The sequence below is a fragment of the Megascapheus bottae genome, chromosome 2 (genome assembly GCF_031878675.1).
Source record: "Megascapheus bottae isolate mThoBot1 chromosome 2, mThoBot2.hap1, whole genome shotgun sequence".
NCBI classification, from domain to species: Eukaryota; Metazoa; Chordata; class Mammalia; order Rodentia; family Geomyidae; genus Megascapheus; species Megascapheus bottae.
In genome coordinates this window covers 44,580,927-44,596,596 of record NC_143510.1, presented here as the reverse complement: position 1 = coordinate 44,596,596, position 15,670 = coordinate 44,580,927, and the positions used below count along the sequence as shown (strand labels likewise).

Sequence of the window (15,670 nt, the reverse complement as noted above, 5' to 3'; positions counted from 1 at the left end):
ACACTGAGATTCTTAAGAATGTCTGAAGACAGGTTAAGTGTGATAGGGACATGGAGGCTGATTACAGGTGAGCACTTAGAGATATGAGTTAGTTTTCCTGGAACCATCAATGAGAAGGGGTAGATCATGGTCAGTAAGCCTCAAGCTGTAGTGGTCAGCATTTCTAAATTATCTTTTATTTGAGTTTTGTATATAAAAGTTCTGTTTGTTAGTGGGCAAGATAGATGTTGTAGAGATTCCCATGAACAGGAAAATTTACTTGTCAACATAGGTACTGAGATACAGTTCCTAAGCATTTACCTTTAACACTTGCTTCTCTCTCTCTAGGAGGGGTATCTGTAGGCAGCCTATGTGATTGAGGATAGAGCAGCAACAGGAAGCAAGAAATATTAGGAATCAAGAATCCCGAATTCTCAAATAAGGAAGGTTTCCTGTTCTTACATTTAAGTATGGGTTTGTCTGAGCTGGGAATTTGCAACGCTTCAGAATTACTAGGGTATGTTTCACTGGAATCATTAGGAAGATCATTTTTTTTCTATCAATTTGCTTTTTTAACTGGTAGTACCTTAGTACAGAGAAGTCATAGTATAATGTATATCCCCCTTTTTTTCTTAATACATTACACTGTCGAGAAGTAAGCTATATTTAAAAAAAATGTACAGCTCTGTCATAAATTGAATAGTATTTTATATAGTTTGATTATTAAACCATAAAAAATTTAAATTGTCAAAAGTCATTAACTATAATTGAGGGTATATTTCATGTAAAGAGTCACAATGGTGAATGATTTTTATACGTAAAGAAAGTTTACATTAATTTTTGTTAAAATTAATATCTTTACAGAAAGGTAAGGATATTAAATTTTTTCTCTATATGTTTTGTTTAAGACCTTATTGCTTATGGGTATGGTGGTACATGCTTATAATTCCAGCACTTGGGAGGCTCAGATGGTTACAAATTAGAGGCCATCCTGAGTTATATAAGAATCAATAGCAACAGCACAAAAGCAGCAGCAGACAAAGAACTTCCACTAATCAGAAATTTAATCAGTATTCTAGCCAAGCACATTTTTCTTGCAAAATAAAACTATACTTTGAAAATTGAACTGTAACTTTGGCATTTTCTCGAGTTATCTGCTGCATGCAAAGATGAGGTTTTCTTGGGAATGTGTAAAGTTCAGGTCAGCGTAAATCTTCCCCCTCCTCCCTTGGGGAAATGGTTTTGAACTCAGGGCCTCTAACTTGTTAGACTTGTATTTCACCACTTGACCATACCTCCATCCCTGTTTTTTGCTGGTATTTCAGACAAGAAGTCTAACCATAATTCTCTGAATTTCAGCCTCCTAAGTAATCAGGAGTCACTGGTGCCCTGCTCATTTTTTAAAACTTTGTAAATATTGTATGAAAATTTCATAAATTTTGTGATGATCATACAGTGTAATTTGATATAGTAATTGTTAATGAACTTAGGTGTGTGGTTTTTTTCTGTATACATAAAAAATTAACCACTTGTTTTTCAAAATGTGTTTTGAATTTTTTCATTGAATTCTTTAGTTATTCTTATATCAGGAAAAGTGTTACTATGGAAACTTACCTCAGAATAACCAAATTTCCTATTTGGAACTTGTGGACAGCATTATTTTGTAGTTCTAGTATAAATGCTTTATCTAGGGTTGGTGACTTGTTTTTTTTTATTTTTCCCTTCCCAGGAAAGATAATTTTGTTTTTTGTTTTATTTGCATGCATTAGTTGGAGTTTCACTGTAATACTTTGTTTGGGGCTTGAACTCCAGGCCTTAGCACTGTCCTGGGCTTTCTCAAGACTAGAGCTCTACCAATTGAGCCACAGCATCACTTGCAGCTTTTTCTATGTATGTGGTACCAAGGAGTTGAACCCAGGTCTTCTGCACATGCTAGGCAAGCACTCTACCACTAGGCCAAACTTCCAGCCCCTCACTGTGACATTTTTACCCATGTGTATAATCAGCCTCCCCTGTCTTATCATACTCTCTTATCCTTGCCCTTCTTAAACAGACAACTCAGTTTCAGGAACTTCTTCTGTTGGCTTACCCTAAGCCAAAGGGAGTTAAATTATGTTCTAGTATTAACTAGGTTTTACCTTAGGAAATGTAAGTATATGCAGATTATGCTAATATCTAGAAATAGTTTCTGACTGCTACTGCCTTTTTTCTTCTTTTATTATGGCAGTAGAACCTTTTCTTCAGATGAAACTTTAGACAGAGCCAAAGAAATTATCCATAAGGAACCAAAGAATGAAAACCCTACCTAGGACCCAAAATTTGAAACATCTAAATGCAATGTTTCAGGTTAAAACTACATTACATTAGAGATTTTTAAAGAAAGAATACCCTTCGGTTGATGTCAACTGAAAATACTCACCTAAGAAAAACATGATATGTAATTACAGAATTAGGGAAAGATTTGACACAGAATATAGAGTAAATTTCTTGAATACAAAGAGACTTTGAGATTTTGGTATAACTTGTATTAGATAGAATAATTCCTATGTATGTTGTGAAATTTACAAATTCTGATAGAAACTTTATTACAAAACTTGTTTTCCTCACTGGTGTGTACATAGATAGACATAGACAGACAGCTAGCCCTGTGTGTGTGTGTGTGTGTGTGTGTGTGTGTGTGTGTTTATCTGTGTCTGAGAATTTTTTTTTTTAATGTGTTGGTACTGAGGCTTGAACTCAAAGCTGGTGCTGTGTAACTGAAACTACACCTTTACTTCCAGATTTTGGCTGGTTAATCTGAGATAAGTCTCACAGACTTTCATGCCCAGTCTGGCTTTGTCATCAGATCTTAGCTTCATAAGTAGCTAGGATTATAGACATGAGCCAGTAGCACCTGACAACCTAGGTTTTGTGTGTGTATGTACATGTGTGTATATGTGTGTATGCACGTGCATGTAGTTAAACAGGTTATTATTAACAAGACCCTATGTAATAACCAATATATTATAAATATTATTCTAAGGATTGTTAATTTAGTTAATTTCATAAAAACCTTAAACTTCTTGTTGATCAGTTCTGCTACTCTTAATTTCCCTAAATAAGATAGTTGAAGTATAGAGATAATACATAACTTGCCCACATCTGGACAAGATGAAATTTGTAAGAAGACAATAAATGGAAGATTTTCTATAGAGCTGTCTTAGTTTTAACAAACACTGAACCAATCACTTTTTACTTATTACTATTACATCTTTTTTTTTTTTTTGCCAGTCTTGGACCTGGTTAGAGCTCTACCACTTGAGCCTCAGCATCACTTCAACTTTTTTTCTATGTATGTGCTACCGAGGAATTGAACCCAGATCTTCATACATGATAGGCAATCACTCTACCACTAGGCTAAACTCCCTGCCCACTTGTTACATCTTTTTTTATGAGTATCTAAATTACCTTTAAATTGGACCTGGCATTACATGCCTTTCATCCAAGCTACTTGAGATCAGAGTTCAAGGTCTTTCTAGGCAGAGTTAGCACAATTCCCATCTCAACCAACAATATGTATGTGGTGGTTTACACCTGTGATACTGGCTATTCTGAGACGTAGGAGGTGTTGCAATTAAAAGTCAGCCTAGGCAAAAATATGAGACCCTATCTACAAAGTAACTAAAGTAGGTGGGCTCCTGTGGTTTATGCCTATAATCCCAGCTAATCAGGAGGTTGTGATCTGAGGATCACAGTCTAAAACCAGCCTAGACAGAAAAGCCCTCAGGATTCTGTCTCCTAATAACCAGCAAAAATGATGGACTAGAGTTTTGATTCAAATAATAGATTACAAACTATGAGCAATGCTGAGGGAAAGGTCTTTAGTTTATAGTACTGACAAAAAGAACAGAAAGTGGAAGCATAAAGGGCTGGAGCTCTAAGCAAGTGGTGACGTGCCTGCCTAAGAAGTATGAGGTCCTGAGTTAAAACCCCTACTCCCCCCAAAATTATAAGAAGTAATTGGATCTTTTCTTTGGTGCCAGTCTCTGTGTATGTGGTACTGAGGAAGTGAACCCGGGTCTTCATGCATACTAGGCAGGCACTCCATCTCTAGGCCCAACTCCCACCCCTGTAATTGGATCTTTAAAAGATAAATTGAGTTTTAGACTTTGAAAAAAATTAATTTCAAATAGTTATTTACCTATAAATTATGAGAAAAATGTGTAAGTGTAGTAATAATGAATGTAGTAATAATACAACCTTTAACTTAAAACATTTCTTACCCTGTATAGTCAGTAGTTTCTTGAACTAGAATTACTATTTGTAATTATTAAAAAGTTGTAGAAGCTGGGTGTGGTGGCTCATGCCTGTAATCCTAGCTACTCAGGAGGCTGAGATCAGGGATCACAGTTCAAAGCTGGCTAGGTCAAGAAAGTCTGTGAAACTTATTTTCAATTAACTACCAGAAAAACTGGAAGTGGCACTGTGGTTCAAGGGGTATGGCAGTATCCTTGAGCTAAAGAGCTCAGGGACAATGCCCAGGCCCAGAGTTCAAGTCCCACAACCAATCCAAAAAAAAAAAAAATATGTAAACTGCTTTGTTGCTCCTCATAGTTCAAATATTCTGTAAGGGGAATAATGACACCTAACTCCCTGCTATTTGGAAGTAAGTGTCACAGACTTGTACAGTCTGACATGGTTTGTTATAATAAGGTCATACAGTGTTCTGTATCTCTTTGTTAGGAGCATATCTGTATTTTTGCTAAAAGCCATAAAGGCAAAGATTCTAGCATAGGAAATGACTTGTCTATATTCCCTGTCTTTGGTCTTTGGACTGTTGCTTTAAATTGTTAGCATCCTTTTTTTTCTTTTTACTTTTGTAATGATAGGTATTAATAGTATCACCCGTTACTGTTTTCTTCTTAATTACAGTCTCCCCTCTTACCCTATCAGAAAACATTACATTTTAAACTGTCTAGATTGATATAAATCCACTCTTACACAAACAGTTTAGTAGTATTATCAGGTAAAATTATAGTTGCACAAGAAATACATTTACATCAAAATAAAGTTGATTTATAATTATGTAGATATGATTGAAGGGCTAATTTCTTTATTAAATAGAGAACCCCTATAATTTCAAAAAGATGAACATAGTAATAGTTAAGCAAATGTATAAATAGACATTTTAAAGAAACCCTTTGAAAAACTTTCGAAATAAGAAATTATGTTCACTCACGATTATAAAAAGAAATCTATGATGTTAAGAATGAGACAGTTGCAAATTACTGAGAACCAATCTTATGTGTAGGTGTGTGTGTTTATGTATATATAAACTAGATGGAAAATTCAATTCAGTATACAAATTATACTGAAATACTGTATATCTGCAAAAAAATATATATAGGGGCTCAGAGTTTAACCTACTGGTAGAGTGCTTGCCTAGCATGCATGAAGACCTGGGTTCAGTTCCTCAGTAGCACATACATAGAAAAAGCCAGAAGTGGTGCTGTAGCTTAAGCGGTAGAGCTCTCACCTTGAGAAGCCCAAGTACAGTACTCCGGCCCTGTGTTCAAGCCCCAGGACTTCCTTTGCGCGCGCTCTTGCGCGCGCGCGCGCGCGCTCTCTCTCTCTCTCTCTCTCTCTCTCTCTCTCTCTCTCTCTCTCTCTCTCTCTCTCTCTCTTTCTCTCTCTCTCTCTGTTTCTCTCTCTCTCTCTCTCTCTCTCTCTCACACACACACACACACGAATATATAAAGAATGCCTTTTGGAGTAACTAGGCATGTTCATCTGTAATACTAGTTACTGAAGAAGCGGAGGCAGAGGAAGACTTTGAGATTGAGGCAATCCAGACACACAGTCCCACCTATCTCAAAAACAATAAAAACAGAAGGCCCAAGGACGTAAGTTCAAATGGTAGAACTTGGAAGTTCCTCAGTCCTGCAACAAACAAATAATTGTTTAAAAAGCCTACAAAATACCTGACTCATGTAAGGTGATCCCTCTGTATATCTCCTTCATAACAATAAAGAGAATTAATTTTTTAAAAAATTCTACAAAACCTTGTTTCTGTAGATATTTTCAGGGTGATAGAGACGAGGAGTGGAGGAGTATTTGCTATAGTCATTCAAGTATTTTTTGTTGCTAGCAAAGGTACCTATTCAAAATGGGATCACAAATTTATGAAAATATAAGTGAGTTTCCAAAGTCATTCCTTTTAGTTTGGCGATTTCTTTTAGCCATTCATTCCAGGTTTAGCATTATAGCCAGTTGTATATGATAGAGCTGTGGACTTTAGCCCAGCTTTCATTATACCCGGAGTTCTCAGTGGAGCATCAGGTCTTAATGAAGTCTTAGTAACAGGGATCTTATCTGTTTCTCATTGCATTTGTTAGCTAACATAGGTGGCTCTCAGTAACATTTGAATGAAGTTTAAGTCATTTATTGCTCTGTAGTATGACACAGGCTACTTTATTTTTCAAAGGAGAAAAATACTTCTCTGGCTGAGCACCTTTGCTTCACACCTGTAATACTAGCCACTGAAGAGACTGAGATCTTAGGATCACAGTTTAAAGCCAGCCTGGGCAGAAAAGTCTTTGAAGTTTGTGAAGCTGGAAGTAGTATGTTGTGGTTCAAGTAGTATACTGCTACCCTTGAGTGAAAAAGCTAAGGGGACAGCATTGAGGCCTTAAGTTCAGTCACCAGTACAAGCTCACCTGCACATACACACACACATACTTTTCTGTGGTGGAAATTTATAATTGTATTAAGTAAAGTTTAGTGTTATTTATTTTAAAGAAACCTTTGTAGAACTATAATTTATTTTTTGCTTTTCAGACACTGGCTTCATGTCCTATTGACCGAAAACCTTTTCAGGCAGTATTTAAATTCAATCCTTTGGAAGGTTTTTTTAAGGTAAGTTTGAATTTTATTTTGCATTATGATCTGTATGAAGCTAATTGAGGCAATTTGTTTACCATTCTTCTTCAACATAACAAGCTTGAACCTTAACTAAGTGTCTGAAATTCTGAATCTTTTTTTTTCCTTTGCCCACTAAAGAAGGTATATCTACTGTGATCACTTTATGATATTCCACAAAATATATTAGATCTCTGATACACTAAGGAAGCTTCATGTTTAATTACAAAGTTCTTACTTTTTTAAAATAACTCCAGTGTGGCCGGGAGTTTGGCCTAGTGGTAGAGTATTTGCCTAACCTGCACAAAGACCCATGTTCAATTCCTCAGTACCATGCATATAGAAAAAAAAAAGCCAGAAGTGGTGCTGTGGCTCAAATGGTAGAACTCTAGCCCTGAGAAAGCCCAAGGATAGAAGTCAGACCCTGAGCTCAAGGTCCAAGACCAGCAATCAATCAATCAATCAATCAAAAAATAAATATTATATCTCCAATGAATATTGTGTAAACATTTCTTAGATGAGTAGTTCTTCAAATATATTTTTTCACTGGAAAAAGGTATTTATTTTAAACACTTTTAGAATAGATCAGCCCTTACAAAAACTTAATGAAGTTGTATGTTTTTTCATTAATGTTACTTATTCTGAGTCATGATTGTGATCTGAGTTGATACTGATGTTTGATTTATTGAAAAAAGGAAAAATAGGAAGGTATTCCTGAGTTAATGAGTGAAAGAAAAATAGAAAAGGACAATAATGGTTAAATAAAATATATGAGAATTACCTAACATTAAACATATGAGAATAAATAATGAACAGCCAAAAATAAGCATACTCAACATGTGATACCATTGAAGGGAAATAGAGGAAAGGGTATGGAATCAACATGCCATGCTACTTTTGTAGTTGTTCGCAGTATTGATATTCTTACTAAAATTTGGCATATTTTTATCAGATGTGTCATGATGCAAATGAGATTGCAATTCAAATAAAATGTTAGCGTTTGTAATTATATCTCTGTCTAAATAAATGAGAAAGGATATTAAGTGTATTAATATCTTAGAGAAAAGATATTTAAGTATAATACAGTAAACATTAAAGTGACTTTTCTGGAAGATTAACATGCTGTGTTTTTCAGATAAAATTTTTATACAATTATGTTGCTAAAGATTGATCAGCATGAACTGCCTTCCAAAGATGTTTTGTTGTATAGAATTAAAATTTACTAGCATGTGCTTATCAAAAATTTGGTACAGAGTTAATCCAATTTTTTGGTTCAAGGGTAGGGCAGTAGCCTTGAGCTGAAGAACTCAGGGACAGCGCCCAGGCCCAGAGTTCAAGCCCCATGACCCACCAAAAAAAAAAAAAAATGATTTTGCTTTTTTTATAGGTTCAAGTAAAAAGACAGCTAAAAGAGGCAAAAGAAAAGAAAACTGAAAGCTCTTTTAAGAAACAGCTGTCCTGTCAAAGTTCTGAAAGCTCTGTAAGGTGAGTGAGTGATTAAAGTGGAATCTGGATAAGCAGATCCAGAACTAATACAGGAACTAAAAAAGGAACTTTTTTCCCCTAAAGGAGACATTTTCAATACATTCATTCTTTTGAAAAGAATATTAGTATTTTAAAGAAAGGTTGGCTAAAATATGAATGTAATTTGAATTCTACCTTTGGTGAAGATTAGGTTTTTTTCTGTCTCTAATTTGTTCTAGAGCAGATTTTTTTTTAAAGTAAGAAACATTTTAGAAGTGTAAGATTTCTATTAAAATTTCTTTTTTTTTCTTTTTTTTTTTTGCCAGTCCTGGGCTTGAGCTCAGGGCCTGAGCACTGTCCTTGGACTTTCTCAAGGCTAGAGCTCTACCACTTGAGCCTCAGCACCACTTCCGGCTTTTTTTCTATATGTGGTACCGAGGAATCGAACCCGGGTCTTCATGCATGCTAGGCAAGCACTTTAACCACTAGGCCAAACTCCCGGCCCCACCTATTAAAATTTCTTATTTTTATGCTTATTATACATATCATTAACAATAAGATCTAATGATCATACCACACTGAGTAGCACTGATCTGGATAAGCAAGCAGTTCATGCTGTTACTCTAATAACAGCAGTCAACATGAGGCAATTATATTTGAAAATAGTAGCTGAAGATGGTGAGTGATGGCAGTACTCCTTCTATGGGAGGCTCAGATTGATGAGAGGATCATGATTTGAGGCCAGCCTGGGAAAATAAAATTTGTAAGACCCATATCTCAATACTAAAAAAAAAGCTGAATATTTTAATCCTTGTCTATTTTCCTACCTATGATGGAAAGTGTAAGTATAGGAGGGTTTCAGTCCAGACTGACCAGGGTGAAAAGCAATATGCTATCTCAAAAATACCTCAGCCAAAAAGGCTCAAGGATTAGGCAAGCACCTTGTTAGAGCAAATGAGTCTCGGGTCACCGAAACTACCTTTTTTCAGTTTGGTTCCCTGTGTGTAAACAAAGTTACCTACTAGAGTAACTGCTTATGTTTGAAACATTTAACATTTAAACATACTTGGGTTTTGTTAATTGCTATTTTAATATAATTGTCTAGAGATATAATAAATTGATATTAATGAGCTAGGTTGAATATGGGAGTAGCATATTCAAAATTAATAAGTATAACCTAAAGTGTATAAAATACCGTATTTTGATGTAAAGTGTATTTATAAGAGCTTTACAAAAGTTGTACTTTTTATCCAGTATATTGCCTCCCTATTCTATAAAGTATTAGTATATTTCATTAAAATACTTTTTTTTTTTTGTTTTTTTTTTTTTTGCCAGTCCTGGGCCTTCCGATCAGAGCCAGAGCACTGTCTTTAGACTTTAAGGCTAGAGCTCTACCACTTGAGCCTCAGCACCACTTCTGTCTTTTTTTTTTTTCTATGTATGTGGTACCAAGAAATAGAACCCAGGTCTTTGTGCATGCTAGGCAAGCACTCTACCACTAGGCCAAACTTCCGGTCCTTAGAGTACTATTTCTTTTAAGACAGAATACTTCTTTAGTAACTAGAGCAGTTGACAATAGTTCCTGAGATGTATTCTTGATTCAAGAATGCAGTGGCCATCACTGAAATGATCTCTAAAGCTCATATTTTATTTGAGTCTTAGCATGGCTGAGGTTCTTCATGTGTTTTCTGCAACCTCTTTCAGATAGGTCTTATCAGGAGGTGGGATAGGGAAATAGCAAATAAATTTGTATCCACAGGGTCATATTCTATCCTGTAAGATCTCTGTAAGTTAATGTTTTCCATATAGTCTTTTGTGCTGTTTTGTATTTTCTTAGCATTATTTTCATTTACTTTTCCACATTCACCTTTCTCCAGCATACAGATCAAACTATTTAACCATGAAACCTTTCTCTTTCTGATACTTTACCAGTTGTAAGAAATTGTCGTGATAATTAAACCTAAACATAACAGAAAGGAAAATGTTGGCTAAGTAGCAAATGACATGTGATCATGTTTTGTTTCGCTATACTACCATGTTTCAGTCCTCTTTTGCTTTTAGTTATGTTTCAGTTAGGGTCTCCCGAAGGACTGGCCTCAGACTGTGATGGCTTTCCATGCAGCCAGGATAACAGAAACATGCCTCTAGCTGATTGGTCTCACTGACTTTTTCCATGACTGTTTTTGAACTACAGTGCATCCAAATTCCTCTTTATTATAACTAGAATTATAAATGTGAGGCACTGTATTTGGACTCTTCTAGAAGTGCTTAATAGGATAAAACAAAGTAAGACTTCTGTATGGTTTGGTTATGAGTAAGCAAAGCATTATTGTTTCAAGACTGAGATGGTGCAACTCATTACATATTAAATTTTTTCTTAGCAGTGTAGTATTTCATAATAGTTTCTGAATACTATTTAAACCATTATTTAGTCTTTAGGGAGAGTAAATAAAATTAATACATTGTAAATTTCATTATGGTTGACAGTGAATTAAAAATATGTGAACAAATATCATTTTCTCTTAAATCTTCATTGCTATTTACAGAAAAAAGGCCATAAGAGAAGATTTATTAACTTCAAGATTTTATGACTTGAGGATGATACATAGTAAGTGATATCTTGCTTTTATGTTCTTATTTTGAGTGTCATTGTAGTAGTCATGCCAAAGTTCTCAATAGAAATAGTTTGAACTGGAAAATAGCTGAGCAAAGAATTCCTCAGAGCTCTGTATGTTGTTACATCCTGTAAATTTTGCTTTTGTGGCATCATGTATGTTGTTATTTGTCAATCTTTTTTCTTTTTGGTCAACGCGGAGTGTGTGTGCTTGTGTGCGTGTGGTGCGCGTGTGCGCACGCGTGTGTGTGTGTGTGTGTAGTAACCTATATTGTGGTCTTACTCATCTAATTAATGTGGAGCCCTTTAATGAAGATAGTAAAATACCTATGGGTAAGTAAGCCTTTTAAGAAGTAACTAAAGGGGCTGGGAGTTTGGCCTAGAGGTAGAGTGCTTGCTTAGCATGCACAAAGACCCGGGTTCGATTCCTCGGTACCCCATATACATAGCAAAAAGCTGGAAGTGGTGCTGAGGCTCAAGTGGTAGAGCTCTAGCCTTGAGAAAGTCCAAGGACAGTGCTCAAGCCCTGAGCTCAAGCCCAGGACTGGCAAAAAAAAAAAAAAAGTAACTAAAAGAAATCTGTGACAGCAAAAAGAAACTAATTCACATTTCTCAGAGGCAATTGTGGTTTATCCTCTAGCTATACTCTTCCTCCCTCCCTTCCTCCCTTCCTCCCTTCCTTCCTCCCTTCCTTCTTTCCTTCCTTCCTTCCTTCCTTCCTTCCTTTTTTTTTTTTTTTTTTGGCCAGTCCTGGGGCTTGAACTCAGGGCCTGAGCACTGTCCTTGGGCTTTTTCCTCAAGGCTAGCACTTTGCCACTTGAGCCACAGCACCATTTCTGGCTTTTTCTACGCATGTGGTACCAACGAATCAAACCCCAGTCTTCATGCATGCTAGGCAAGTACTCTACCACTAGGCCAAACTCCCGGCCTCCTCTAGCTATACTTTTAATTTGAAGTTTTATTTAAAAGCAAAGCACCTCTCACATACTTAGGAACAGTGGGCCTAATTATAGGAATAGGAAACAGTTTTCAAGGAAAATTAATGGCCTTAGACAAAAGAAAAAAATGCTTCATCAATGATGAAAGAAGAAAAATACTTTTTAGAAGTATTTTGTTTTTATTTTTTTGCCAGTTCTGGTGCTTGAACTCAGGGAGGGCCTGAGAGCACTATCCTTGGGCTTTCTCAAGGCTAGATAGAGCTCTATCACTGAAGCCACAGTACCACTTGCATCCTTTTCTATGTATGTGGTACCAAAGAATCCAACCCAGGTCTTCGTGCATGTTCTTTTCTATGTATGTGGTACCTAAGAATCCAACCCAGGTCTTCGTGCATGTTAGGCAAGCACTCTACCACTAGGCCATGCTCTCAGCCCTGAAAAGTATTCTTTTAAAGATAATTTTATCTGGTCGCCAGTGGCTCATATTCATAATCTTTGTTACATAGCAGGTTGAGATGTGAAGATAGTGGTTCAAAGCTAGCCCCTGCAGAAAAATCCAAGAGACTCTTACTTCTGATTAACCAGCAAAAAGCTGAAAGGGGAGATGTGGTTCTAGAAGTTAGCACACCTTGAGTTGAAGCTTAAGACACACAAACACACACACACACAAAGGGTTTAGAGAGTCAAAGTGTTATTGTGGAAATTAAAAAAAGTCAACAGGAGCAGGGCATTGGTGGCTCATGCCTGTAGCCTTAGTCATTACTCAGGAAGCTGAGATCTGAGGATTGTGGTGAAGCCAGCTTGGGCTAGATAGTTAACTAGACTTTTATCTCCAATAAACTACTCAGAGAAAGCCAGAAGTTGTGCACAAGTGGTAGCGTGCTAGTCTTGAGCACAGAGAAGCTCGGGGACCAGCTCAGTGCCAGGTCCTGAGATCAAGCCCATTATTGGCAAATAAATAAATAAAATAAAATTCAACATGGGTAGAAGAGAAGCGTAGCGAAGTCTTAGAAAGTAAAACTGAAAGTCAAAGAGGCAGTAGGTTGAATATTTGTCTTAACAGATTATATACTGGATATTAGTACTCCCGTAGGAGGAAAAATAAAAAGAAGTTATTTAAAAATGTGACATAAAGGTTGGTATGTTGGTCTACTTTTATAATGTCAACTGAGGAGAAGGCATAGAAGGAAACTTTGTTTCTAGGCTAGCAAAGACAATAAATTATCAAGACTCAAGTTGGGAGTGAAGGATCTAATCCCAACCCCTTAAAAGACAGAGGCCAGAAGATAACTGATGATACTGGGACAGCCTGATTATCTAAAAACAAACTAAAGGAAAAGAAAGGGCCAGAAGTCTGGCTCAGATGAGGCCTTGAGTTTGACCTCAATACTGTGAAAAACACGTAGAGTAATTCAAAGGCTATACAAAGAAATAATATAATACCTAATAATGGGAAAAGAACTATACATGAAGTACTCAATAAAATTCTAGAATAAATAGGCCACACAGGAGTTTGGCCTAGTGGTAGAGTGCTTGCCTAACATGCACGAAAACCTGGGTTCGATTCCTCGGTACTACATACATAGAAAAAAGCTAAAAGTCTTGCTGAGGCTCAAGTGTTAGAGTTCTAGCCTTAAGAAAATCCAAGGACAGTGCTCAGGCTCTGACCTTAAGCCCAGGACTGGTGAAAAAAAAATTAGGGTAAGAGGGCTGGGAGTTTGGCCTTGTGATAGAGTGCTTGCCTAGCATGCATGAAGACCTGGGTTTGATTCCTCAGTATCATATTCCCACATATATAGAAAAAGCTAGACGTGGTGCTGTGGATCAAGTGGTAAAGTTCTAGCCTTGAGGAAAGCCAAAGGACAGTGTTCAGGCCTTGAGTTCAAGAACCAGGACTGGCAAAAGAAAAAAAAAATTAGGGCAAAAGAATAACAGTAATTGGAACAGTGAATAATACCTTCACAATTCAAGAAGAGAATTGGTAATCTAGGATATTCTATTATGCCCTGCTAAACCATCAACTACCTATTAAGGCAAAATGTCAGACATGTAAGAGCTTAACAGCTATTTTCTGTGCAGCCTTTCTCAGTTCTACTGGATAAAGTAAAGGAGCTATGTGAAATTTAGAGAATGTGTTCCAACTAATTAAAAAGACATGATAATGGTAGTCCCTATCAGGTTGACTGTTAAAGAGTCACTTGGAGTAGAAAGTAGGAACTAACTTGATGATAACTTGATGTGTATCTATCTAAGATCTATATTTATCTCGTGGAGAAAGCTAAATGAATTGGTGGATAATATAGAACAAAAGGAAAGCGAAGCCGTGCTCTGGAGCTCATACCTGTAATCCTAGTTACTCTGGAGGCTGATCTTGATTGCAAGCCAGCTCAGTAGGAAAAGTCAGTGGGATTGTTATCTCCAATTAACCATAAAGAAAACCAGAAGTGGCACCGTAGCTCATAGTGGTAAGCATTAGCCTTGATCTGAAGAGCTCAGGGACATCAGGTGTTTAAAACAGAACAAAACAAACAACAAAAAAAGAGAAAACAAGGCAGTTATTATTATTAACCTTAGGAAAAAGTAAAAGTTTGTAAGAAATGATCAGTTAAAAAAAAGAAATAATCAGTTTATAGTTTGGATATAATTGATGTTTATATACTTAATGATGTTGCTTTGTGCAGTGTTTAAATGTTGATTTATCAAATAGGATAAAATAGAATGGGGGCGGTAAAGAGAATAGGTAGGGTAGTGGTATTAAAAAAACCTTTTCTGTCATATTTTTAAAAAGTATATGGGCTGGGAGTGTGGCCTAGTGGTAGAGTGCTTACCTAGCACGCACAAAAACCTGGGTTTGATTCCGGTACAACATGCACAGAGAAAGTCGCCAATGGCTCTGTGGCTCAAGTGGTAGGTAGAGTGCTAGCCTTGTTAGCCTTGAGACAGCTCAAGGATTGTGCCCAGGCCCTGAGGTCATGCCCCACAACGGGCAATGATGATGATGATGATTATAAATTTAAAAAACACGTATCTGAAACCAGAAAAATAAAAGTAGGGGTGTTATTAATGAATAGAGATACATGAAGAAATAACTAAAGAATCTGATAAAGATTTATTTTTGTTTTCATTTCATTGTTTGGTGCTGATACTGGGGCTTGAATTTGGCCTGAGTGCTTTCCTGTAGCTTTTTTTGCTCAAGTTTAAACTTCTACCACTTGAGCTACCACTTCTAGCTTTTTGCTAGTTAATTGAAGATAAGAGTCTCAAACTGTCATACTCATGCTGGCTTCGAACTATGATCTTCAGATCTCAACCTCCCGAGTAACTAGGATTTCAGGTGTGACTAGTTAGGGTTGCAGGTGCTTGTCTCTGATGAATATTTTTGGTATAGGGAAACCAAGAGCAGGTCTGTGTTGTTTGTTTTTGTTTTTGTTGTTTTGGGGGGTCATGGGGCTTGAACTTGGCCTGGGCTCTGTCCTTGAGCTCTTTAGCTCAAGGCTACTGCCCTACCCCTGGGCCTGGGCAATGTCTCTGAGCTCTTCAGCTCAAGGCTACCACCCTACCCTTGAGCCAAGCCCCACTTCCTATTTTCTATGGGTTATAGATAAGAGTCTCAGGTTCTTTTGTGCCCAGACTGGCTTTGAACCTTGATCCTCAGATCTCAGCCTCCTAAGTAGTAGCTAGGATTACAGGCGTAAACCACCGTCCCCACCGCCCCACACCCCGCCTAGTGTTTTTTTATAAGCCTAAAAAGTGCTGTTTGTCTAAACTATATGTATTA

At 36.8% G+C, this 15,670-nt stretch overlaps 1 protein-coding gene across 2 annotated transcripts in view; it reads left to right on the top strand.

The window, feature by feature from the left end:
• Positions 1–15,670, top strand: part of Scaf11 (SR-related CTD associated factor 11) — a 66,912-nt gene that overhangs the window by 32,028 nt on the left and 19,214 nt on the right. For both annotated transcript variants that reach the window (XM_090324547.1, XM_090324538.1), the window contains exons 4-6: positions 6,796–6,873; positions 8,264–8,361; positions 10,887–10,948. In XM_090324547.1, coding sequence (XP_090180673.1) covers positions 6,796–6,873; positions 8,264–8,361; positions 10,887–10,948 — 238 coding nt within the window. The remainder of the gene's footprint in view (positions 1–6,795; positions 6,874–8,263; positions 8,362–10,886; positions 10,949–15,670) is intronic.